The 24,535-nt window shown below is 41.2% G+C and overlaps 1 protein-coding gene across 3 annotated transcripts; it reads right to left on the bottom strand.

Moving 5' to 3' along the window:
* Nucleotides 1–3,189: 3,189 nt before the first annotated feature.
* Nucleotides 3,190–24,316, bottom strand: ubr7 (ubiquitin protein ligase E3 component n-recognin 7). Of its 3 annotated transcripts, none has more exons than XM_084953049.1 (12): nucleotides 24,172–24,316; nucleotides 23,092–23,214; nucleotides 19,313–19,446; nucleotides 19,136–19,196; nucleotides 18,867–18,962; nucleotides 12,452–12,505; nucleotides 10,459–10,564; nucleotides 10,275–10,345; nucleotides 10,037–10,201; nucleotides 9,741–9,906; nucleotides 3,536–3,597; nucleotides 3,190–3,454 (listed from the first exon to the last, which is right to left on the bottom strand). In XM_084953049.1, the coding sequence occupies exons 2-12, from the start codon at nucleotides 23,206–23,208 to the stop codon at nucleotides 3,365–3,367; spliced, it is 1,122 nt and encodes a 373-aa protein (XP_084809175.1). In that variant the 5' UTR covers nucleotides 23,209–23,214; nucleotides 24,172–24,316; the 3' UTR covers nucleotides 3,190–3,364. The 3 variants fall into 3 exon arrangements, with proteins under 3 accessions (XP_084809175.1, XP_084809177.1, XP_084809176.1); XM_084953051.1 differs by having other exon boundaries at nucleotides 10,124–10,201; XM_084953050.1 differs by lacking the exon at nucleotides 24,172–24,316 and adding an exon at nucleotides 23,322–24,058.
* Nucleotides 24,317–24,535: the final 219 nt, after the last annotated feature.

Here is a 24,535-nt window from a genome sequence, read left to right as displayed (position 1 = left end):
TCCTCCTCTTCAGTTCGTCTCGACATAAGCTTATCTTATTCAACACCTCACTGTCTTGCCACATGTATCGCAAACTGCGTCTTGGCTGTTTGTGGAGGTAAAATACATCCACACATGACTCGGTTTAGGCTCAGCCATTGTTGTGAGTGCGCATGCCAGGTGCAGTGTTGCCAACTTAGTGACTTTGTCACTATATTTAGCGAGTTTTCAGAACCCCTTAGCAATTTTTTTTCTAAAAAGCGACTAGCGACAAATCTGGTGACTTTTTCTGGTGTTATTGGATTTATTACAACTTTTTGACGTGAAAGCGCGTATCGCTCTTCTCAACAAGCAGCGGGTGCTGCTGTGGGCACCTCGCCCGTGCCAAAGCGCTCACGGGCAGAGGATAGTCCACCCCCAGCTGCTATCAGGGCAGGAGATGTTCCCACCTATGCATCCAAACTGCAAATGAATCGCGTATGAGTGAAGCCTCTGCTCCCGCACTGACTGTAACGCAATCAGTTCTTCTTTTACTGTTATGTTGTTTTGTGGATCACAAGGTTGAAAACTACTTAACACACACACACACACACACACACACACACACACACACACACACACACACACAAAGTAACTCCACCAGAGTGCCTATTTCGAGTCACTTTTGCCGGTCCAAGCGCAAATAAAGGAGTAAGGTTGGAATTGTGACATTAAAAAAAACAATAATCGCTAAAAGAAATTTAATATTTAGTTCTAAATAAATTCTAAATGCATTTAGGACGTTTTTTTACTCACTTTGTTTCTTCTTTTTTTCTCTCCTACAACATGCAAATTAGGCGATAACGTCGTTTAGCGACTTCTAGAGACTTTTAGGATAGCCAAAAGTGATTTCCTTGCTGAGGAGTTGGCAACACTGGCCAGGGGCTGCGACACATTTATACAGCCGTATTTCGCATATGACTATGAAAGGCGTAAGAGGAAGTAGTTTCTTCCAATTTAGACGATCCGAATGATATAGTTTCTTTCCATTGTGTTCCTGTTAATGAAAAACTACAAATTTACCCCAAAGTACTAAAATATCGATATTTTAATATGAGAATCGATTCTAGAACATAAATTACTGGGATCGGAAGAATTGATATTTCAATATCGATCCACACACCACTATCGCATGCACTCGCGCGACCAGCACTCCTGTTTAAACACACGCAGTCACGGTGACACGTTTCTATCTCGGATCCTACGATCATTCGCACGGTTATAGAGGCGCTCTGTTTACTTACTGTTGTGCTGCTTCTCGTTCACGGGGAGGGTCTCAGGATCCCGTCAATCGCCATCCAACCAAGGGGAGTTCAGACGCTATCTCACCGGCCTGGCCACAAATTCACGTTCCAGGGCTTTCTTCGGGCATCCTAGTGTCCTGGATGTCCACAGACTTCGGTATGTCCTACCCCCTCCTCAATGAAAGGCCATTTGTTGGGGTCCGGCTCCGAAGGACCAAATAAATGTTAGGTCTGTGCTTGCAGGCCTCACTGACTCAGAGACTTAGTCCCGTGAACAAAGCCAGACGAACAGAGATCGATTGGTTTTAAGTTGCGCAAGGGGAGCCCAGTCAGAATCTCAGAGCTGTGAGCTCTGCACCCAAACCTCAGACGACTCCAACTCTGGCCCCCTCTTGCAGTTTTTTAATAACTCAGTGTTTACACAAACATCTCATTAATCATGCGATAGATAAAATACATATGAACATGTGTCGTGTGTGTCTGCAACAGTGAACATGTGATGTGTGTGTGTGTGTGTGTGTGAATGTGTCTGTGAGCATGTGATGTGATCAGTGAAACGTGAGTGTGCGTCTGTGTAGAAAACAGAGGTGAACATTCATGCTAAAGATCTAATCATCTTGCACAATGACAACCATAATGATCCACAATTCTCTAACAGAACTGTTACCTGCAACTGCAACCACTTGACCTCATTCTCCATCCTCATGTCACCAAATATTCCAAAGAAACTCTGTTTGGACATTATAACCTACATTGGAGTTGGCCTGTCCATGATTTCCTTGGTCATATGTCTCATCATTGAAGGACTCATATGGAGAAAAATAACAACGACTGAAACCTCTTATGAGTGTCATGTTGCCATAGTCAACATTGCTGTGTCCCTCCTGATTGCAAACATTTGGTTTATAATTGGAGCGGCCATTTCAGATGCAAAAGTTAAAAAAAACCCAGCATGCACTGCAGCTACCTTTTTTTTTTTATCCATTTTTCTACCTAGCTCTGTTTTTCTGGATGTTTGCCTCAGCTTTATTGCTGCTCTACCGTACAACTAATGTCTTTGGTGGGGGGTTGTCTAAAGCATCTATGCTGGCCATTGGATTCTCTCTAGGCTACGGAGCTCCTCTCATCATAGCAACAGTAACTGTAGCTGCAACTGCACCTGACAACAAATATATCAGAGAAAATGTAATCTGTTGGCTCAAATGGGATGAGTCCAAAGCTCTACTGGTGTGTGATTCTTACACTGTTAATAGTGCTGATAAACCCAATTATCCTGCATGTGGTTTTCAGTTAGAGATATTTGTAATGAAAACCATTTTCACTAGCAGTCAAAAACTAATGTGTACCCTTATGGCAGCATTTTTGTTAAATATGAACAGAATGATAGCAGAAGTGCTGCCACATGCCTGGCCAGAGAGTACCAATTTGTTTATTTAGTAGTTCAATGAAAGGCTTCAGTTAAGTAAGAGTGAGGAAAAAAAATTGTGCTTACTTTCACAGTTTTGTCTTTTTAAAATAAAGAAAAACACTACATTTTTCAAAATATTTGTGGATGTTTAAGTGGCCAATGAGATGACAGCGCCAGCTGGGTTAGCCTCATCTTAGATAACATCAATCAGATCATTAAAATAAACTAAGTTTTAAAAATAACATCTGAATATTATTGATCGCTTAAAAACCCACCTGAATAGTTTTGTTATTGATCTGGCCTCTGTAGTTTGATGGTTTTTCATATTTTCTGGTTCTTTACTCTTTCACATTCACACATTTAGCTTTTTTTTCTTTAACTGAAACTTTGTTTCTTAAGTATTTATTGTCTCTGAGCTGTTTTTCAGTTTTCCATCATTCTATCAGCTGATTCATAAGAGGACTAGTTGGTAGAATTGATTGACTAATCAGTTGACTGATCATGAAGTAACTCCAAATGTTGCCATGTTCAGATTGTTTTATTAGATTGTTTAAAAAGGAAACAATACTGAGAAACAAAGAGGTTGTTCGACATGTCAGACAGATTTTATAGAAAAGTTAAAACAGGAAACACACAACAGGTTCCATTTAATCAGGGATGAAAGATCAGTAGATGGAGGCGAGGTCAGAGGGGATCAGGTGCAGTAGGACTCTCCGGCATCAACTCTGCGTCTTTTACGACTCTGCTGCTCGAAGAACTGACGAATGTCATCAGATGTCACAACCTATCAGAGAATAGTTAAATTATATCAGTTAACCTATCAGAACAGTCACAAGACACTCGACCTATCAGGTGGAAGACTCACTTTTCCTTCAGCTGCAAATCTCTGCAGGAAGTCCTTCAGCTCAGTTTTCATGTCATTGTATCCTGCAAGAAAAATAATCAGGACTATTTAATCTGTTCATAGACTTTCTGCAGGTTCAAACATTCTTCTTACAGAGTCCACTTACAGAATTGTTAAGTTATAGTGTGAGCACCTGCATAAAAGCAAAGATTTCACGTGTGCGTTAAAAGAGTACCGAGGGGGGGAAAAACTGCGATGCGCGATACCACCACTACTGAACAGGTGATGGAGAAACAGGTTTACCTTTTAGGTGACATGAATGAGTTGAACGGAAGTTATGAACTGTTTCTGAGAGACAAATAACACCAGGATCCTTTTCTAAGTAGCTGACAGCTGGTAACTGTGCAGGGGTAGGGCATTAACAGGGAAAGGGGGGCACAAAGAAATACTTTTCTTTCTTATTCTCATTTAACCCTTTAAGACCTACCATAGAACCAAGTCCGCCAGAGCTTATATTTTTACATGCTGTAGTGCCATTTTTGGGAGCATTTCAAGTTGCTATACATCAATACAACCATTATAGCCCAGATTTTAATAATATGTATGCATTAAGTGCATAGTAATTACATAAATTGCAAAAAAGTGCAATAAACTAAAAAAAAAACAAACATTGAAAAGCGTTTTTGGTTTTTTTTAACATATATTTCTAGTTAGAGAAATTTAAGAGGCTTATCCCTCAAAACTATAAAGACAAAAAAGTTGCACAAAATAGTTTCCAACGACAGGAAATTTATTTTGAGTGTCTTCATAGTTTTATTTTTTTAAATACACCAATTTTTATATACTGCAGGAAAAACGAAAATAAATATTATAATGCAAATTTGTAAAAAAAAAAAAACAAAAAAAAAACCAGCATATGCATCAAAAAAAAACTATTTCCAGCAGTGCAATTTGATTTCTAAACATCCCAGAAACAATACAGAAAGTCAGAAAGTCAAACATAACTTTTAAAAACACCAGTACAAGCTTATAAGGCCCTGAAGGTAAAAAACTACATTTCCGCGAAAATGACGTCACTTACGGTTTCGGGCAGGTAATGACGGACATGCGATAGTTCGCGCTGACGTCTATTCCAACGTAGGAAGTGTTACGAACAGCTGATCGGATCGGCAAAGCGTGTTTCTGGAATATCATGTTTTTGTTGCTGCAAGTGCTTTTTATGCTGTTTTTGCAAAGCTATAGGTGGAAGGAAACCGTGGAAGGAAACCGTGACCTAGGACAAGCTGATGGCATAAGATGTAAGTACAACTCCTCCGGTTTCATATGCAAAAAAACATTATTGTGCTAGCTTCCGTGGTTGCAGTTCTACCGGGATTTAAAATAGTTACGCAAAACGGAGCGTGCCCACTCCGACCGGCTTTAAAGGGTTAAAATGTCAAGCTTTTATTAAATAATTATCTGAATCTTACAACCAATGTTTTTATCTGATGTAAAATGTACAGAAATCATACATATACCAACAAGACAGTGTACATCACTGTCACAACAGTGTTCGCTTTCATTCAAAGGCTTTATAGCTTTAATACCTGGTGGGCCGGTCTCTAGTCAAAATGCCCAGGTCGATTTTTGTTTCAGTCCAGCCCTGGGCACGACACGCAGTGAGTTAATCTGAGAGGGTGCATTAAAAAAATTAATGGCTGGGCCAGCAGTGCACATCACAAATTTGCTTGCATAGAAACATTAGTTGCGCCGCTTCTTAATGACGGTATCTTATCTACCAACCCCAACTACCAGATTCAACTTGTAATTGGCTAAAAAAAACAAAAAAAAAACAAACAAAAAAAAACGGTGAGAGGGAGCTAGCTGGCAGTTTTTTCAAGCGATGTTGAAATTTCCACATTCCAACACTTCAAATGCTTCAGGAGCTGTCACTTCCTGACAAGTTTAAGTGTCTTCAGAACATTGCAGAGGCTTTATTGACAGTATTTGGCTCTACATATCTGTGTGAGCAGATTTTCTCTCACACGAAGAGTGTCCTCGGGTAGCTGTCTGAATGCTGGACACTCGGAGACCTGCGTCTCTGAGTGGGAGACCAGAGATCACATTAACCTGTGTATCCCTGTATTAACATGCCATATTGGCCCAGTTTATTTTTCTTATCATTGTTGTGAGGAGACCATAAATAGCATTTGCATTTTCTGTTGTACAGTTCATGTGCTGTTATGGAGTTCTTGTCATGGATAAAAAGTGTCTTTTTTTTTTGTTTGTTTCAAAATATCTGATAACTATTCGCTGATAGCTGCCAACATCTGCGAACAAATATAATTCTATAATGTTGTTCTATATAGTGTGTAACTGTTAATATAGAGCGTTATTAAATTTATTGCTAATGCAATCATATGGCACATTGACTTCTGAGGAACTTTTAGATGGCACTCATCATCAGAAAGGTTGCCTACCCTGCCCTGGAGCATGGGATGCATCTTTGTCACATTCAGCAACATCTGGTTAGTTGATCTAAGAGACCAAGAAGAAGTGTGGAGGTGCAGTAGCTCAGAGAGGTAGTGTGGGGGAGACAATTTAAGCCTTTAAAAACAAATAAAATAATTTAAAAATGAACTCTAAAATTGCAGCTAGTGTAATGAAGATAAATATGGGCAGTGTTTTCCTGGTGGCTACGTGCAGCAGAGCTGGGGGAGGGTCTGTGCTGGCAGAAGAGGGTTACTGGCCTGGTAGCTTGGCTGCCGCGGTGTGGGTCCGGGGCAGGCTTAGGTTTCTGGGGTGCTCCGCTTCCGGGCTAGGCCTCGGGGGCTTGGGTTCTGGTTGGTGTCGCTGGGGTTGTGGGTGGGTACGTGCCAACCCTGGTACATTGACGGAACTGGGGGCCACTTCAGCTGGCGGGGAGGTTGTTACATCCTTGCACGAGGTCTCTGCTCTCCAGCAGTTCCCTCTGAAGATGGAAGGAGAGCTCTAGCAGAGGTGCAGAATGAACTCAACCTGGGTGTCTATTGTCTTATGTAGTCTGGAAGATGATTATATGATGGGGTGGGTGTAGTTTCCTGCGTTGGGGTCAGGTGGGCCGCCATGGGCTCTGTGGCGGTTGACGGTGCTACTACCGTGGGGGCCCCGGTCTGGATGGGCCCAGGCACCCTGGCCTTAATTGGTTTCCAAGGAACGGTGGTGGCTGAACTGAGTTAGGCACCCCCGTTCCCTGGACGTACTACGTCCAGTCTCAAATACCACTTGCTAGCCAAGCACACAGCTAACGCAGAGAGCCCTCCTCCCTCTCACCAAAGGCAGACCACGCTGGATAGCTTTCAAAGGAGACGTCTGGACAATTCTACAACCAACAAACTTTCAACAGCCATAGCAAAATGGGTGGCTACAGCTTGCAGGTCGATTAATATTGTGGAGGATGAGCATCCTCCACATAGCATAGCATCCCACACCTGCACGTATGAATTGCCTTCGAGAGCCACCACTGAAAGATGGACAAAGATTCTCATCTTCATACAAGTTGTGTAAGCCAAAGTCGTGGAGGCTTTGGGGCTGACCAACACGGTTGCACTCACCAGAGACTATTGGACTTCTCTAAGTAAACATAGGGGTAACAGCGCATTATTTTTCACCAGAGTGGGAATTTCAGTCGAATGCTGTGACTGTTATGAAGACAGAGGAGAGGCACTTTGCTGACACGTGCGCTAAGCACTTCATGCCGGTGGCTAGACAGTGGGGAATCGAACAACAGCAAATTGCAAATTTTCATAAGAAAGAGTCACTTACACAGGACGTATCAACAAGACGGAACAGAACCCTGGAAATGATCAAGTGTGTTCTAAGAGATCAAGAACCACTGAAGAGATGCACTGGCACTACATGCAACCAATGTCACAATGCCATCAACAACAACTGAAGAAGCTGGAGACTGCTGGAACACTGCAGGTAATTTATTAATATTTCCTCTTACCACTTTTGACATAGGAACGTTTGTGTGTGTGTGTGTGTGAGTGTGAGTGTAAAATATTTTAACCTTATGTGAGTGAATGTAACAAATTCTTAATGAAGTGTATTTCTCTATGGAGGGAGGGGAGAAGTTTGTTTCCTGCTCAGTGGTGTTGCCAGCTTTGTGTCACCAGTTGCGAGTGATGGAGGTCTCTGAGGACCATCCAGCTTACATGGTTAAGTTTAAGGGGACCTTCAAAGCAGAAATGGAGAAGCGCAAGGAAAAAGCTAACATCATGTGGCTCAGGGTTGCAACAGCACTGGATCCTAGGTTTAAGGATCTTAAGTGTCTGAGCAGACCTGACAGGGCTGAGGTGTGGCGCTTGATCAGTGCGTTGCTGAGGGAGAGGCAGATGCCTGCGCAGCTTGAACAACCAGTAACATATGAGCCATCTAAGAAAAGATCAGCTCTCATGCTTGCCTCAGTTTTCATCTGATGAAGAAGAGGCCTGCATTGAGAAATGTGTGGAGTGATACTGGGAAGAGCCAACTGTTGACATAGAGGACTGTCCCCAGAAATGGTGGCCCAAGCATGAAGGGGCACACAGTGAGATGGCATACCTTGCATGCAAGTACTTGGCAATACCTGCCACATCCATACCACGTGAGGGGTTATGGGTGGGTGTAGTTTCCTGCGTTGGGGTCAGGTGGGTCACACTTTCTGGGCATGTCATCTGAAAATGTCAAAATGCTTGTCTGTTTGAGCAACTGGTTCAGTGCAAAGAAACAAAAGTAATATGGACAACCCATGCACTGTATGTTTTTAGTTCTTTCTTCCCTTTCTCCTTTGTGGTGTTTCCATGTTCATGTTTTGTTAGGAAAACTGAAAAAGGAAGAAGCTTGCGTTGTTCAGCTTCTGCTAAATGCAACTGGAGAGCAACAAGTACAGCCAAACTGTTTTAGTCAAAGACACTGTAAGTATTAAGGTATAGCCTAACTGCATTTTATAGGCTTATGTATTACACTCCCCACAGTTACATATGCATTTTGTTTATTGTATTTTTATTTTTAATGTGTACTGTGTCTCCCTGTTTTGATCCCACCTAGATGGAAATATGTTTTGTGAGCCTTAACTGTCTAATGGTAAATTAAACAGTTACATTGTGTGGGAGTGTATGCTTAAGTTTCCTTTCAGCATATTTTTGAGCATTCAGTACCTTTGAGGTTTTTCTAAAGAATATTTTGGACTTTTGATTGTTTTGAATTGTTGCAATAAAAATAAACATATTTGCATAAAGCAAGTATATTTGTTCACTCCCTGTTAAGGGTATTAGAAGCATGAAAAGCATCTAAGTATTCTAAGTTCCTTTAGAAGAAATTTTTTAAAAATCCGTGATTAATTTGGGATGAATCTTGAGTTAACCATTGATAAGTACGCGATTAATCGCGACTAAATATTTTCATCGACTGACAGCCCTAATATATACACTTTATACGCTTTGCTATGACGTGTTTTGTGTGAACTGTCTCTCAATAAAAAGGCAGCAGGAGGAGGTCAGAGTCGGGGTCATTTTCGTGGTGGACACAGACGAGGCCTCCCTTGCGCAAATAATCGATCGATCGACTGTCTTGTTTTCTTCATGATGAATAAGTCTCTAGAATTAGTGGGGCTTGTGGAAACACAGACCCAACAATAACTTAAAAGTTAAACAAAAAATAAATAAATAAAAAACAATAACAAAGATGAATCAGGTGGACCAATAATGATCTACTTGGAAAAAATACAGTATATCCATTGGGCATTTTTCTTGGCCTTCAGGCATTAATTGCGATTGCTACAGTGCCGAACAGGACAGGCAAAAAAAAAAGAAGAAGAAAGAAAAGAAAACCCACAAGTAGAGCTGACAGGGGCAGATGGCAAGCCACACACACCGGCACAATTGTCCCGCCAAGCACAGCAGCAAAGCTCCAACAGAACGACCGAAAAAGAAATGTATCAAGGTGCTGCCTGACTGAGACTGTGGTGGGACATTTAGAGAGCTGTGCATAAATGAATGCTGCAAAACTAAATGAACTGAAGTAATACTGTAAACAAGCGTGGACCAAACTTTCTCCTCAGTGATGTGAGAGAATAAGAAAGTCACACAGCAAATCATCACTCAAACTTATTGGTCCTGATTGACTGGACTCAGTTTCTCACACTTCTTTTTTTTACCAAATTATTACAACTTCGCGTGTGTAGTATTACAATCACAAGTAGTAGTAGTAGTAGAAGTATCAGTACCATGGATGATCTCGAGCTGCTGCACGTGGTTCAGGTTGTCGAGCGCTGACATCAGAGGGTCGTCTTCCTGTCGTCTCTGCTCACTGTTCTTTCCTTTGTTTTCGTAGGCGAGGACTGTGTCTGACTCGTCCAACAGGAAGGACAGACCAGCTTCAAGCAGGCGCAGCTAAGCACACAGGTCGGTCCGCCAGGCGAGTAAAAAAAAAAAAAAAAAAAAAAAAAAAAGATGTCTTCAGTAAAATCTCATTATATATCAATCAGAGCATGCTCAGACACACTAAACACAGACACAGTACCTGGCACATTCTGCAGGAGCAGAGTTTGGAACGCCACGGTGAAGGCCAGAACACAGCTCCTGATTGGACTCTTTTCTGACCAATTACCTGCAGCTCCTTCAGTCTGCATCTCGGCTCCACTTCCTCACGGCTCCGCTTGCAGCTAGGCTCAATGGCATCATCAACCTGCCAGATTTTGGATTATTGATTAATCAACCCTGATCAGTGAGTGTGATGCAAACTGCTGTGACCCCCTCACCTCTTCTTCTTTGATGGGAATGGTGGGCTCTTTTGCCGTTTCCTCCTTCACCTCCGCTGCTCCACCCGGTACTAAAACAGGAAGTGCATCACACACACAAACATAGACACACAGGAAGTGCACAACATGTGTATAACAGTATGTTTGTGCCAGGTTAGTACTGTAAGATAACAGGACGCTTTACCTGCTAGGTGCGAAGCGTAGGTCCAGAGAAACGAGTGTGTTTTCATACAGGACTCGCAGATCATCTCCTGAAGCTCCACGCAGTCTGGAACCACACAGCCCAGGTGCTGCAACAATATACAGGTACAAGAGTCAGGAGATCTTGATGCATTCTCAATCATCCAGGAAAGTAAATCTCCAAAAGTTGATTCTGTTCATCTGGACGTAGCGTTTTGTGGGAGAAACGTTTTGTCACTCATCCAAGTGACTTCTTCAGTCTCAGCTGACTGCAGTTTTCCCCAATCTTATAAACAATACATTTGCATAATGACTGAAACCAGCCCACTGAAAGAACAATGGGCTGGGAGGTCAGTTCCTTACTCTGTTTGTGTCGGGGGGACCTGATCCTTGGGGTGGACCAATTTTTGACGCAGCGTGTTTTGGGGTTCAAAGGCCACAGAGACCCGGTGTTTAGAAAAAATGCGTCTCAACTGTTCCGATACTCCTGACACATATGGGATCACTACAGGTTTTCGCTTGGGCAGCGGTTGTCCTTCTCTCCTGGATCGGCTGGAGCTTTCTTTAGGTGCCTTTCCAGCTTTGACAAAAGTCCAGCTGGGATAACCACATTTACTCAGGGCCTTCTTGATGTGCTGTTCTTCTGCCTCCCTGGCCGCTGTGTCAGTGGGGATGGTGTACGCTCTGTGTTGTAGCGTCCTAATGACACCCAGTTTGTGCTCCAGTGGATGATGAGAGTCAAACCTTAAATACTGATCCGTATGTGTAGGTTTACAGTACACGTCAGCTTTTAGATGTCCCCCATTACTGATGGAAATCTCACAGTCTAAGAAGGCTAACCTGCCACTTTTCATATCCTCCCTGGTGAATTTGATGTGTCGGTCCACTGAGTTAATGTGATCCGTGAATTGTGGTACGTCCTGAGATTTGGTTTTCACCCAGGTGTCACCCACATATCTGAACCAATGGCTTGGTGTTGTTCCAGGGTAGGATAGCAAAGCCCTCTTTTCCACTTCTTCCATGTACAAATTGGCCACGATGGGTGAAACTGGAGAGCCCAAGGCACACCCATGTTTCTGCCTGTAGAATTGACCCTTGTATGTGAAGTAGGTGGAATGAAGACACAGTTCCAAAAGCAAACACACTTGGTCGATGCTGAGAGTGGTCCTGTTGGTGTGGAGGTTGGTGTCATCCTGTAATCTTTTATGGACTACCTCCAACGCTTCCGTGACTGGGATGCAAGTGAAGAGAGATGTAACGTTGAACGAGACCATGGTTTCATCTGCCTCCATAATTGGTCCACCTCAAGGATCGGGTCCCTCGACACAAACAGAGTAACATAGTGTACGCTGTTAAGTGCCAGGAGGATTGCCAGGATTTATACATCAGGGAAACCAAACAACCTCTGGCGAAGCAGATGGCACAACAGCTACCTTGTCAGGCCAGGACTCTGTAGTCTATTTACACCTACAGGCCAGTGGACACTCTTTCAAGGATGAGGATGTACACATCTTGGACAGGGAGGAACGCTGGTTTGAGTGCGGAGTCAAGGAGGCCATTTACGTGAAAAGGGAAAGACCATCTCTGAATCGAGGAGGGGGCCTAAGGGTACATCTTTCGCCATCTTACAATGCTGTGATTGCAGCCATTCCCCAGCTCTCTGTGAATGGTACTCATGGCCATTGATCAGTGGTCTTTGATCAGTGGGTTTTGGTCAGTTGTTGATCAATGGTCATGAGAATTTGCATAATTAAGATTAGGGAACTGACCTCCCAGCCCATTGTTCCTTCAGTGGGCTGGTTTCAGTCATTATGCAAAAGTACTGTTTATAAGATTGGGGAAAACTGCAGTCAGCTGAGACTGAAGAAGTCACTTGGATGAGTGACAAAACGTTTCTCCCACAAAACGCTACGTCCAGATGAACAGAATCAACTTTTGGAGAAGAGTCAGGAGAGGCACACCAGACAAGTGCAGGAACAGGTAAACTGATGACTCACCCGGCCGTGCAGCCAGTCCTCACACACCACACACTGAATCATCTCATCCTCCACCTGCAGACACAAACAGCTTAAGTAAAGCGAAACCAGCACAGGAGGAGGAGCTAAAACCATCAGGTGAGACATTAACAGGAGTAGTTTAGTTGTTTACAAGCATACCTGCCAGCGCAGGGAACTATTTCGAGAAGCAGGTTTAGCTAACATATCTGAGTTTGTTAATCCCAAGATAAGAGAAACTCTTATTTTTTTTTCCAGACAAAGCATCGACGTTAACTCTGAGTCAGTTACCGTGATAACAGTGAACTAAACCCACTCGCTAGCAGGTTTTCTTCAACAAACTCTGAGTTCCAACTCCTCCCTTCTTGCTGCACCTAAACCAGCTGACTGACACTATGAGTCATTTCCTTACATATAGTAAAAGCTGTCAAAGTGCAAAAAGAAGTTAACTTACATTAACTTCACGTTTTTCGTTCACGTTCTTGCAAAATCTGTAACCACATTTGTGTACTAAAGATGAACATTAACAGATTTATTATCAGCTCAGAATAAAATCTATAGCAGCGGTCCCCAACCCCCGGGCCTCGGACCGGTACCGGTCCGTGAGTCGTTTGGTACCGGGCCGCGAGAGTTGAGGCTCAGGTGTGAAATGTATAGTTTTCAGGGTTTTTAAATCGGTTTTCAGCGTTATTTTGTTATCGTTTTTATCGTTTACTCGGTTTTCCTGGGTCTTTTCACGTGTGTTATGAATAAACCTCCTTTTTTTCGGTACCGGTACTAGTTTTATTTTGTTGTATTTATCCGCGACACCTTAAAGGCTGGTCCATGAAAATATTGTCGGGCATAAACCGGTCCGTGGCACAAAAAAGGTTGGGGACCGCTGATCTATAGCCTCCACCTTGACTTTGTGGATAGTGATGCTGTCAGAATGCCAGTTCCTTTGCAATGTAAATATTTATGGTATGTTACACACTGATCAATGACCAATTGTTTGTCTTATTATAATCAATCATACTGATGGAAAAAATGTGTCACATTTGGATCTTGCAGATAACTTCACTCAAATATTCATGTTGAGGCTGAAATGATTTTAAGACTCTGAAACTGAACTAAATGTGTTTTAAGTAACATTTTAAATGTAGACTGCAGAGAGTCTGATTGTAATCTGATTACGCTTTACGTTGAAATGTGTTCACTGATTGCGGTTCAGTCATTTAATATCAGACAGCATTAGTGAGGGTGTGTTGTCTTCTAAATCAGGCTGAGCGGGTCAACCCAGGCACACATCAACCTGAACGTATCAAACGGATCACATTTTAGATTCAGTCCCAGACTGGCTCCGGTCATTTCCCAGCTCATCCCACCTGGATTCATCCTATTTTGCATTTATGAGCCATATTGCTGAAAACTACCCTGAAATATCCAAAATACGTAAAAGTTGAAACATTTCTAATATGTTTGCCTTTAAGATGAAAATGTGTCATCTATCAGTAAAGACTGATATGAGATCAATGTTCGGCTTTAATGTTCCTAGTGTAAGCAATTGGAATTTGAAGATTTTTTTTTTTTTTTTTAAGTATGTTTATTGAGATTTTTTGATATAAGGGGAAAAAAAGACACAAAAGACACACACACAAAAAAAACAACAACAGACAGCACAACAGCAAGGGCAAAAACACACAAATAAGGCAAAAGATTACACTGCAACGACAAAAATACTACTTCAACACTGGCAATAAACAGAAATAAAACCCTAAGGTGGTAGGCTGAATTATTGGCGATCGATCAAACAAGACTTTGTTTTAATACATGATCTAAAAATGGCTGCCACACATCAAAGAAATTACTAAGTTTGTCTGCTAATGTGTACCCAATTCTCTCCATATGCAGTAGAGCAGTCAGTTCTGTCAGCCACATTTTGAATTGAGGTACAATATCCGACTTCCAGAGAGTCAAGATCATTTTCTTAGCAATTACCATTCCGAACAAAACTGTAGTTTGTGCAGCAGAGCTGAGGTGTAAAAGGGAAGAGGAAGATCCAAACAATGCAGTTATTGGGTCCAGCTCTAATGTGCAATTATAGATATCAGCAAAACATTTAAAAATGTCCAACCAATAGTTATGCAATTTGGGGCAAGTCCAAAATAAATGAGTGAGAGAGAGCCTTCTCCAAGTTTACAATGATCACATGTCGGACTAATAGGAGGAAAAATCCTGTGAAGTTTAGTTTTTGAATAATGAAGTCTGTGAAGCACTTTGAATTGAATTAACTGATGCCTTGCATTTATAGAGCAAGAATGGATCCTACACAGACTCCTCTCCCACACCTCATCTCCAATTTGCAAACTAAGCTCCTCCTCCCATGCCATCTTCAAAAAGTCAGACTTAAAATTTAAATACTCTGAAAAAGCTTTCACAAAACCAGAAACCAACTTTTTAGAATCCGGGGAACTCAGAAGGAGTGTAAAAATTGACCCCTCTTCCGGAAGAGATGGAAAATTAAGGATACTCTGACGAACATAGTTTCTTATCTGTAAGTAATGAAAAAAATGTGACGCAGGGAGAGAGAACTTGTTCTGCAACTGAGTTAATGATGCAAACTGCCTGTCAATATATAAGTCTTTGAGAGTAACAATACCTGTCTGTGTCCAGACCTCAAAAGAGGCATCTAAACATGAGGGTGGAAATGTATGATTACAATATATTGGAGTATGGGTCGAAGTGTCTGGTAGAGCACAACCTTTTTTGATCTGACTAAAGATTTTAACGCAGTTTGAAACTAAAATTATTGACCTTGGTTCGCGGATTAGAGGACGAAAAAAGAAGAGCAGGGAGGAAACTATTCTCAACCCCACCACTCTCTATGACCACCCAGGGGGTGGGGGGTCGGGGGGGGGGGGGGGGGGGGTATCGGCAGACATGACCTTTTTGTACCCTTCCTGTCTAGCAAGAGTTCTAGCATTTGTAGCCCAATAATAAAACTGAAACAGTGGCAGACCAAATCCACCCTTAAGTTTAGACTTACATAGATAAACTTTTGATATCTTGTCAGTTTTAAAGCTCCAAACAAATGGTAATACTACTGAGTCGATCACTTTAAAAAATTGCTTATTCAAAAAAACAGGTAAGTTTAAAAATAAATATAGAAATTTAGGAAGGGAAACCATTTTGATTACATTAATGCGACCTACCATGGAAATAGGAAGAGCCCTCCATTTCTCAATGTCCTTTTTCAATTTTTCAACTTGTTCAAGATAATTCAACTTAAAGATCAATTTAGGATCCTTAGGCAAAATAACACCCAAGTATTTCAATCTGTCTGTAATTTTAAAAGGCAAAATTTTCAAAAAAAATCAACATCCAAGTTTGCAGTTAAAGCCACAAACTCACTCTTTTGCCAATTAATTGTATAACCCAGACCTTCCCAAAGTGTGGGGCCCGTCCCCACTGTTTTAGCTGTTTGGTGGTTGTCGAAATTTTGTGAGAGGTTTCACCTGAGATTCTGGCATTTCGGGCAAAATAAATTTATATTAAAAATCGATTCAGGATTTTAATGAATCGATATCACGTTATCCAAGCCAGAATCGATTTTAATCGATAAATCGATTACCAAAACCCACCCCTAGTCTGCAGTGCCGCTGCATGGGAGTCGGACGCACCTGAGCAGCACCTGCAATCAACGCCTCGCCGCCTTAAAGTCTGTGCTCTCTTTGCTGTTGTGTTGTCGGGCTGTGAGCTGAAAAGCTACAGCCGGCTGTATGTGTACAGCAACCGTGTGTGAAAAGTGGTCAATAAAGAGATGCTGAAAAGCATGTTCATGGAAACATCGTCGGGTCTGCCGTGATATGTTTACAATGGAACTTCTGCTCCTGAACCTCTGCGCACAGTGAGGTCACTTTCATCTTTACGCAGGACTGTAAGCTGTCATCTGTGAGGCGTGAGCGGTGTTTGCTTTTAACATGGTTCGCGGTGGAGCTGCTGACATAATGTGGATCCAAAGATCCATAATTGGCCTATCTGGGGCTGAAAGTCTCAGTAAATGCACGGCATTTCGGCGGGTACACCGGCTTCCGCGAGTGTGACGCTTATTTTGAGTGACGAAATTTTAGTGAAAATTTTCATATCCAAATTCAACAAAGCAATAGGTCGATAAGAGGAACATTCTGTTTCATCCTTTCCTTCTTTCAATAACAACGAAATATTAACTTTATATAGCGTACGGGGAAATGCTTGAGTATGGAAAGAATGCTTAAACATTCTCAATAAAAGCGGGGCCACCTTTTCAGAGTATTTCTTATACAATTCAATGCCAAACCTATCTGGGCCTGGGGACTTTCCATGGGGGAATGACTTAATAGCTTTCGAAACTTCTTCAATAGTAATATCTGAGTTTAAAGCCTCTCGTGCAGCGTCATTCATTTTCGGGAGATCCAGCTTCCCTAACCAATCAGAAATATTGCCCCAAGATTTCGACATAATCTTCATAATATTCTCTAAATTCCTCATTAATAGCTTTAGGGCTGATTAAAATTTCGCCTGATCTTGACTTAATTTTGTGTATATTCCTACTGGCCTGTAGGCCTCTCAGCTGCCGAGAAAGAAGCTTATGGGGCTTATCTCCAAACTCAAAATGCTTCTGTCTGATCCTAAATAGCTGATCTGTTACTTGACTAGATAAAATTGTGTTATACTCAAACTTGAAACAAAGAGGGACAAGAGGAGGCCTTGTGGTCCTGTTCTAACTGTGTTAATTCAGTTTCTATTTCTAACAGGCGTTTCCGGCGTTCTTTTTTTAACGAAGATTCAAAAGAAATAATTTCTCCTCGCATTACCAGTTTAAAGGTTTCCCATAAAATCGAATCAGAAACTTCTTGTTTATCATTAGTTTCCAAGAATTCTGATATTTTAGTTGTCATAAATTGGCAAAAGGATGTCTCAGACAGGACTGACGGGTGAAAACGCCAGTTACCCTGTTATTTCATACCACAGAAGTCCAGGACTAAAGAGGTTGGAGAGTGATCCGAGATCAAGATGTTGTGATAAGATGAGCATACAACGTTAGACATCAATTTAGAATCAAGCAAAAAATAATCTATTCTGGAGTATGATTTGTGCACTTGTGAAAAATAAGAGTAATCTCTACCAGTCTCCAAACATCAACTAGGTTAGTAGAACTCAACATATTATTCAGAACAGTCGAAGCGTTAAACAACTGGGTGGTTTGAGTAGATCTATCCAAGTGTTTATCAGGTACACAATTAAAATCGCCTCCTAAAATTACATGAGTATCAGCGAGACTAGGTAATAAATAAAATATTTGTCGAAAGAAAGCTGGGCTATCAAAATTAGGACCATATAAATTCAATAAAGTAACATGGGTTGCATGAATATGGCCCATCACCAGAACAAATCGACCATTCTGATCACTAACCGTGGACTCATGTCTAAATGGGACTGTTCTACGGATCAATATAGCCACTTGGGCTAATCAGATTCTCCAGAATGCCGACTGAAAAATCTGTCAGTGCTGACTCGATAAATATGAGTCAGCACTGACACATGTTCAAATTCCTTTGTCTGCTGGATTGAAATCGCAGCTCTGCTCTCTATTTATCCTTTACCATAGTGAATCATTTGAGGGATTCATTGATGATGGCTGTTTCTACTCACACACATGCGTAACTCAAGAGTCGGCATAGCCAGTTGTTAATTGACTCTGATCAAGTTCTGAAAATGAAACTCAGAATGTATTTTTAAACTCAGAGTTTGCCGAACCTGCTTCCTGGAACAGGCCCAGATCAGTAAAGTACTGATTTGTTTTACTCTCTGAGGATGGGTTAAGGTTTTGTGAAGGACATCATCAGGGTGAAGTTTATCACCAGACATTATTCTCTCATTCTCCACCGAGGCACTTCCTTCTTCTTTATGTCATTAACAGTATTTATTTCTAAATGACTCAAAAAGGCCTTTAAAACCGACTGCGCTGAGAAAAAAAACAATGACAAAAATAATTTTTTGGATTTGAATTTCTCATGTGACACATGTACACACTTAAGGTGTTGCGTTTTTTGGAAAAGTTTTCCCTTTAAAAGAATGGACTATGAAAGAAATGAAGTGGACATGAAGCATGGTTTATCTGAATTTCAGGAGCAGACAGCAACACTTCTAGTTTGATCCAGCTATAATAGCAGTGGTTTCCAAATGGTCTGATTGGTCAGAACCATTTATTTACATTAAAAAAAAAAAGGGGGGGTAAAAAAAAGTACGAGTCCAAACAATATTTTCAACAAGCGAAATATTCACATGGATTTGCGTTTGGTGTGCAAAAGCCTTAGGTCACTGAAACGTGCTCATACTGGGTTATAGATCTGTGTATGAGGGTCAGTAGTGGTCTGATTTCTCAGGTGAGAGAGGTTACCTGATCCTCTGGGTCTGGGTATGGTCGGCCGCAGGTGCAGTAAACTCCAAAGAAATTCTGACTGTATTTATTCAGACTGTTTACCTCATCTTTGTCCTGGAACACACACACACACACACACACACACACACACACACACACACACACAGAATCAGACACGCTCCCAACCAAGTGATCAGCATCAGTTATCATGGTGATCTGTCAGGTAAACACAAATGTCTGTGCTCTGAGGTACCTCCTGCTAGTGACTCAGGTCAACGAGGACTCACCGGATGGAGTTTACACTGCAGCTCCGAGAACTTCCCGTTTCCACAGTCACAGCGGAAGTTCCTGCACCAGAATAAGAGACAGTTGTATTGACCACCTCACCGTGTGAACTGATAACTGCAGAAACTGACCAGTAGTTAATGGTCAGTGACTAACTTATCAATAAAAGCATTGATCACCTCTTAGTGTACAGTTCAAAGAGGTCATGACCTTCGTGACATTTGTAGGAGCACGCCAAACAGATGCCAGCCGCCTCGCTGCCCTTTGGCGTGCAGGTGTTACAGGCATACAGAGCCTGCCGCTTCACATAGCCCTGAGAGAGAGAGAGAGAGACACACACACACACACAAAACAGTGTTTGTGTTTCCTGTTTCCAAGGTAACACCACACCTGATCATCAGTCTGATCACACTTTGTAACCTTGATCAATGAACAGCAACACTACGTGTCCACTAATCACTGCTCTCTGAGTTACGAGACAGGGCCTGTAAATATCAGGTGGTGTCAAGGTAACCTGGCTCAGAGCCAATCAGAAGCTGATTGGCTGTTTGACCCGAGTTTGTTTTCGACACATGAACAGCTCCACCCTAAACAATGACTCCACTTTCAAGAAGATACTTTGAGTTCATCGTCTCTCTCTTCTCCTTTTTCACCCTCTCCCTTGTTTGTTTTGTTTTTTTTCTTTCATCACCATGAATCAGAGCATCATACTATTTCTTATGTCTGGTCACATGGTCACCTGAGGTCTGCACTACAAGGAAGGATTTATTCCAGTCCAGGTAACTTCAGAGATAACCCTGAATCTTCTGTACTATAAAGATGGTTCACTTATTCTTAAGTTGAACCAACTTTTACTTTTTTTCTTTTTTTAAACTTACGTATTTACAGATGCTAATTTACAGATTAGAGATTAACAGCTATGACATCACCACTTACTGACCGATTGGATCTCTGGAAAATAGCATCACTATTGCTAGAAGATTCCTAAGCTTTTTATATATTATGTAACGGCTTTGTGTTTTTCTAATGAGCATCAGTAAATAGATAATAAATAATAGATGGAACTCTATTTTTTATTTTAATTTTCTCTGTTAGCAGCAAACAATTTTCGAACAGTTTCATTGTTCATTAATTAATTTATATCTGATCCTAAAACAGAACACCTACACTGTACCTGCTGACTTCAAATCAGATCTGTACACAGGCTATGTTTGAATTCTATTTTTCTATTTAACCTTTACCCTCTTCAAAAGTTGATTCTGTTCATCTGGACGTAGCGTCCAGATGAACAGAATCAACTTTTGGAGATTTACTTACCTGGATGATTGAGAATGCATCAAACCTTTACCCTCAAACCCATAATCAGCAGTAGATGATAGACTGACCCTATCATCGATCATTTTTACAAGAGAGATTTATTTATTTATTTGCCCATGAGTAAGTGTGACAAAGTGGGTGAGAAGACCATTTGTCTATATTCTTAGTTAACATTCTTGTTTTGATTTAACCATATTTCATATATAGTCTGCAATAGGCAAACATCTACTATCCCGAGTTTGTTTATGTTTTGCATTTTTACAGATTATATAATATAACATCTTGGTTTAAATCAATTCCTACAAGTTTGTTAAGTTAACATGTTATTTATTTCAACTGTTAATTTGTATTGTTTAGAACTTACCTTACCTACCTGTCTTCCAGAAACAAAAGGAGGAAATGTAGTTTTACTTCCTGCTTTATACCTTCTGGGTTCATCTGAGGTCACAGGAAGAGACCAAGTGCAGACGGGGAAGAACTCTTATAATTTAATAAAGTTGATTTTAGAGGGTTTATGAAGAAATAGATTTATTGTTGTAATATGTATTGATTACACCACAGAGTTCATGTTGCCAGTAAAGAGGAGTAGTAGAGGTTTGAATATAATCATGTTCATCTTATCTACCTACTGAATGGAATAGTCCAGAGGAGAAATTGTTTGATTAAGTGGACTATTTAAGCAGAAGAACTCAGGTGTTTCAAAAGAAAGGTTCAGGTCAGTGTAGCTGTGTGCAGTTTGACCTTAATTTCTGTTGATTTAAGTTCAGTTATGTTTATTTGAACTGAGTTAATTATAGAGTTGAGTTTCTTATTTGTTTCTTTGTAAATATTGTTTGGGTCACAAAATGGTGAATAAATCACTTGCTACACTGGACAGCATCAGTCTCCTGCACTTCTCTGACCGCTTAAGTCGAGTCCTCCCACAGTAAGTTTGCTAATAATATTGGTTGAAGCTAAGAGAAGCAGTTAACTGAAAAATAATAGCTGTTTTTAACAGCACCCTCTTCCAGCTGCGCCCAAATGCAGCAATTCATTTACTGAAACTCATAACAGAAAGAAAGAAAGGCAAGTAGCCTATGTTCAGAAAAAAGCCCCAAACACTTTATTTACATTAAAAAAAAACAAAAAACAACAACACAGTGATGGGGAGGGAAACAAGGAGAAACTATAACCATGTTTACAGGTTATTTAATAGTCGAGGCGTCGTTTGAAGCTTGGTAATATCCTGAAAGACGCAGGAATAAGTAGTAGGATTCAAGAGTGTAATAACGGACAGAAGATGGCAGCAGTCCATCTACAAGGATGCCAGCTGCCATTAAACGTCAAAGCAGAAGAAGAAGCAGCAGTCTTCGGTATCGTATGTCCAAATTCCGGTATTTGTGTCCAAATTCAGGGGCCACATCCTTCGGAGGTAGCACTTATAGAGATTGACAGACCACGTGACTTTCGCGCATTGCATGCCGGGAACTCGTGGCAAAACAATCCAAGTACCGCATCAAATGCAAGCATTTGCAGCACCGCGAAACGTTCATTCTCGCTTTTTCTTTGGCCCCCAAAAAGGTATGTACAAAACGAAGGAGAACAATGCCGGTCCGTACAAAGACAGACTTGATGAAAAGTCAAAGAAAAGATACGAGGAAAAAATCAAAGGAGTGAAAGGGTTAGACCCTTACGAGCACACAGAGTGGACAAAAGACGTTAGCGTGCTGCCCAACTTTCACCACGCTCATATTTCTAATTATACGGTTCTTGGAGTGAGTGCATACACTCATGAAGTTTTTAGTAACTTCAGGTCACTGCAACAAGCCCAGGTACAGTTTACCGACGGATGGGTACAGGACCTTGAAATGCACCGTGTAGAACGAAATACCATCGTACCTATCATAAGTTTACCAGTCTCACAAATCATCTTCATAAATACACATTTGTTAACAGTTTATTAATAGGACCTTTGAGCCCAACGGTAATTAATTAGTAGTGGAAATAATTTCTGGTATACGTTACAGAAATGTAGCAGTGACAATAATATTGTATGCTGTAATCCTACTGTGCAATTAGTGATACAAAAAACAGTTTCATCCTGTGAATAAAAGTATATGTTTTTGTCAATGTACCATGGTAATAACAGAAGCGAAACGCAATACTCTGTCAGGAAAATTCACTATTTATGCACAATAAACAAAGGAGCATAGCGCGACAATTTCTGTTCAGCGCCAGACTTGCTTGTAACCTACATCACCAATTATGTTAAGAAAAATGACGTATTAACTACAACAGAAGACTGACCTTTGTGGAAATGCTTGGAGCAGATTAACATGTGAGCCGGAGTGTTCTGGGACGTTATATTTGGTCTTCGAATGGCTGCAATCCAGGCCATCCGTCAGCTCTGGTATACGTTACAGAAATGTAGCAGTGACAATAATATTGTATACTGTAATGCAGTGACTAGTCGATTATCAAAATAATCATTTGTGGCAGCCCTACCGTGAATGATTATATTGCACCACCCAGCAAAAAGTCTCCGCAAATATATCACCTATTGGACTGAAGATTGTCGGCTGGAAAATTTTTACATATGCCCAACTTTAGTGGAGATAGGTTTATCAGTCTGTGGGGATGTTTTGCCAGACGTTTTACTCACCTGAGGATAGGAGCAGTGGTCAGAGTCACTTCCTGCCAGCACAGCTGAAGCTTCTTCCTCTAGCTCCTCGTCTTCCTCCAGAACATCAACCAGAGACACCGTCTGTTCCTCACACATCCTCCTCTGCTCAGGTACACAAATAGGTCACCATGGTGAGGGGCAGAGCAGTAAGAATTACTGGCTAGACACAGATAAATATATACTGTTGCTGATACAATAACAGTGATTACCTGTTCCTGATCAGCTGATCAGATGGAGCTGTGACAGTAGCAAATCCTAGAATAGTTTATATCCAATAAAAACTACAACTGCACAAGCAGAAATGCAGCAACAACATTGGCCACATACAGAGTTGACATCATAGGTATGCAGACACTCACCTCAGAGACCAAATCAAGTCAAGTAATTTACAAATGTAAACAGAATACAATTTCACTGTCTGCCTGGAGATTTTAGTCTGAATTAATCATTTGCTCATAGGCGGTTTTTTAACCGATGAGGTTTCTCTTTATCACCCTCCGTCCTGCTATATCGATGACTGATTAGAACAACAAGCCAGTCTTATAGTCGACCTTAATCATATAGAGAATGTGATGATTTTATGCATAATTAAAGTCAGTAATATATCCACAAACACAACAAGCTGAAAGTCAGTGAATGCTGCTTGGTTTGCAGTCCTGAATGTCACGGCACAAGCAGGATTCACTGCACTGTTAATGTTAGCTATGTTATATTGCTGCCTCTGTACGTAGTCAGCGAAGTGCGCGTACTACGAAGCGTACGGTCGCTGGATTGGGATACAGCTATAATCAGGTTCAACGAACTTAGATTTTTAGCTGAGCCTGCGCAGTGGTTCCTGCCATCGAAGTGTAAACAACCAAACAAAAAACAAATAGCTGTGACGTCAAGCTCAACAAACACGCGCAAGCTTCAGAGCCGCAACAAGGAGCTGTTACCGGGGACAATCAATAAGCATGTTAACCGTTAGCGTCAGTTAGCATCAGCCAGCATCCTCGGTAAATACGAACGGGCAGCGTGCTTAATGCTAAGGCTGCTCGCTCTGAGAACAAAAACACTCACCGATCTAGGGTCAGATTGCTCCGCTTGACTGTGAACTAGTCGATGAAGCACCAATAATAAATAATCAAGTCCGATGTTCTGATGTGTGTCATCGAGCTGCTAGCTACCATTAACCAATGACAACTTCCGGTTCACTTCTTCAGATCGTATTTGGCGGGACATTGAGGTGAGACGTCACCGGAACAAAAACACAAATAAAATTAGTAAACAGGTCAGCTCCACTGAGTCTGAATATTAATAAAGTTTATAATAATTACCTGATAAATAAAATAAAAAATAAGCTAAGCGCTGTGTCGCGTTCACGTGTTTTAACGAATGTCCTCCTACAACTGATTAAAGCGCAGCTTTTATTCCAAACATGACT

The sequence above is a fragment of the Perissodus microlepis genome, chromosome 15 (assembly GCF_051167445.1).
Source record: "Perissodus microlepis isolate ML-2025 ecotype Zambia chromosome 15, ASM5116744v1, whole genome shotgun sequence".
Taxonomy (NCBI): domain Eukaryota; kingdom Metazoa; phylum Chordata; class Actinopteri; order Cichliformes; family Cichlidae; genus Perissodus; species Perissodus microlepis.
The sequence above is the reverse complement of the archived record's forward strand: the minus strand, read 5'-3'. Positions and strand labels throughout refer to the sequence as shown.

What these genes read in the sequence shown, in the direction of transcription:
- ubr7 (XM_084953049.1), bottom strand. Translation starts at nt 23,208, where the DNA reads ATGTGTGAGGAACAGACGGTGTCTCTGGTTGATGTTCTGGAGGAAGAC. An exon ending in TGCAGTGTAAACTCCATCCG is followed by an intron (nt 18,963 to 19,135) that starts GTGAGTCCTCGT and finishes TGTGTGTTCCAG; the next exon opens with GACAAAGATGAGGTAAACAG. An exon ending in TTCCCATCAAAGAAGAAGAG is followed by an intron (nt 10,202 to 10,274) that starts GTGAGGGGGTCA and finishes AAAATCTGGCAG; the next exon opens with GTTGATGATGCCATTGAGCC.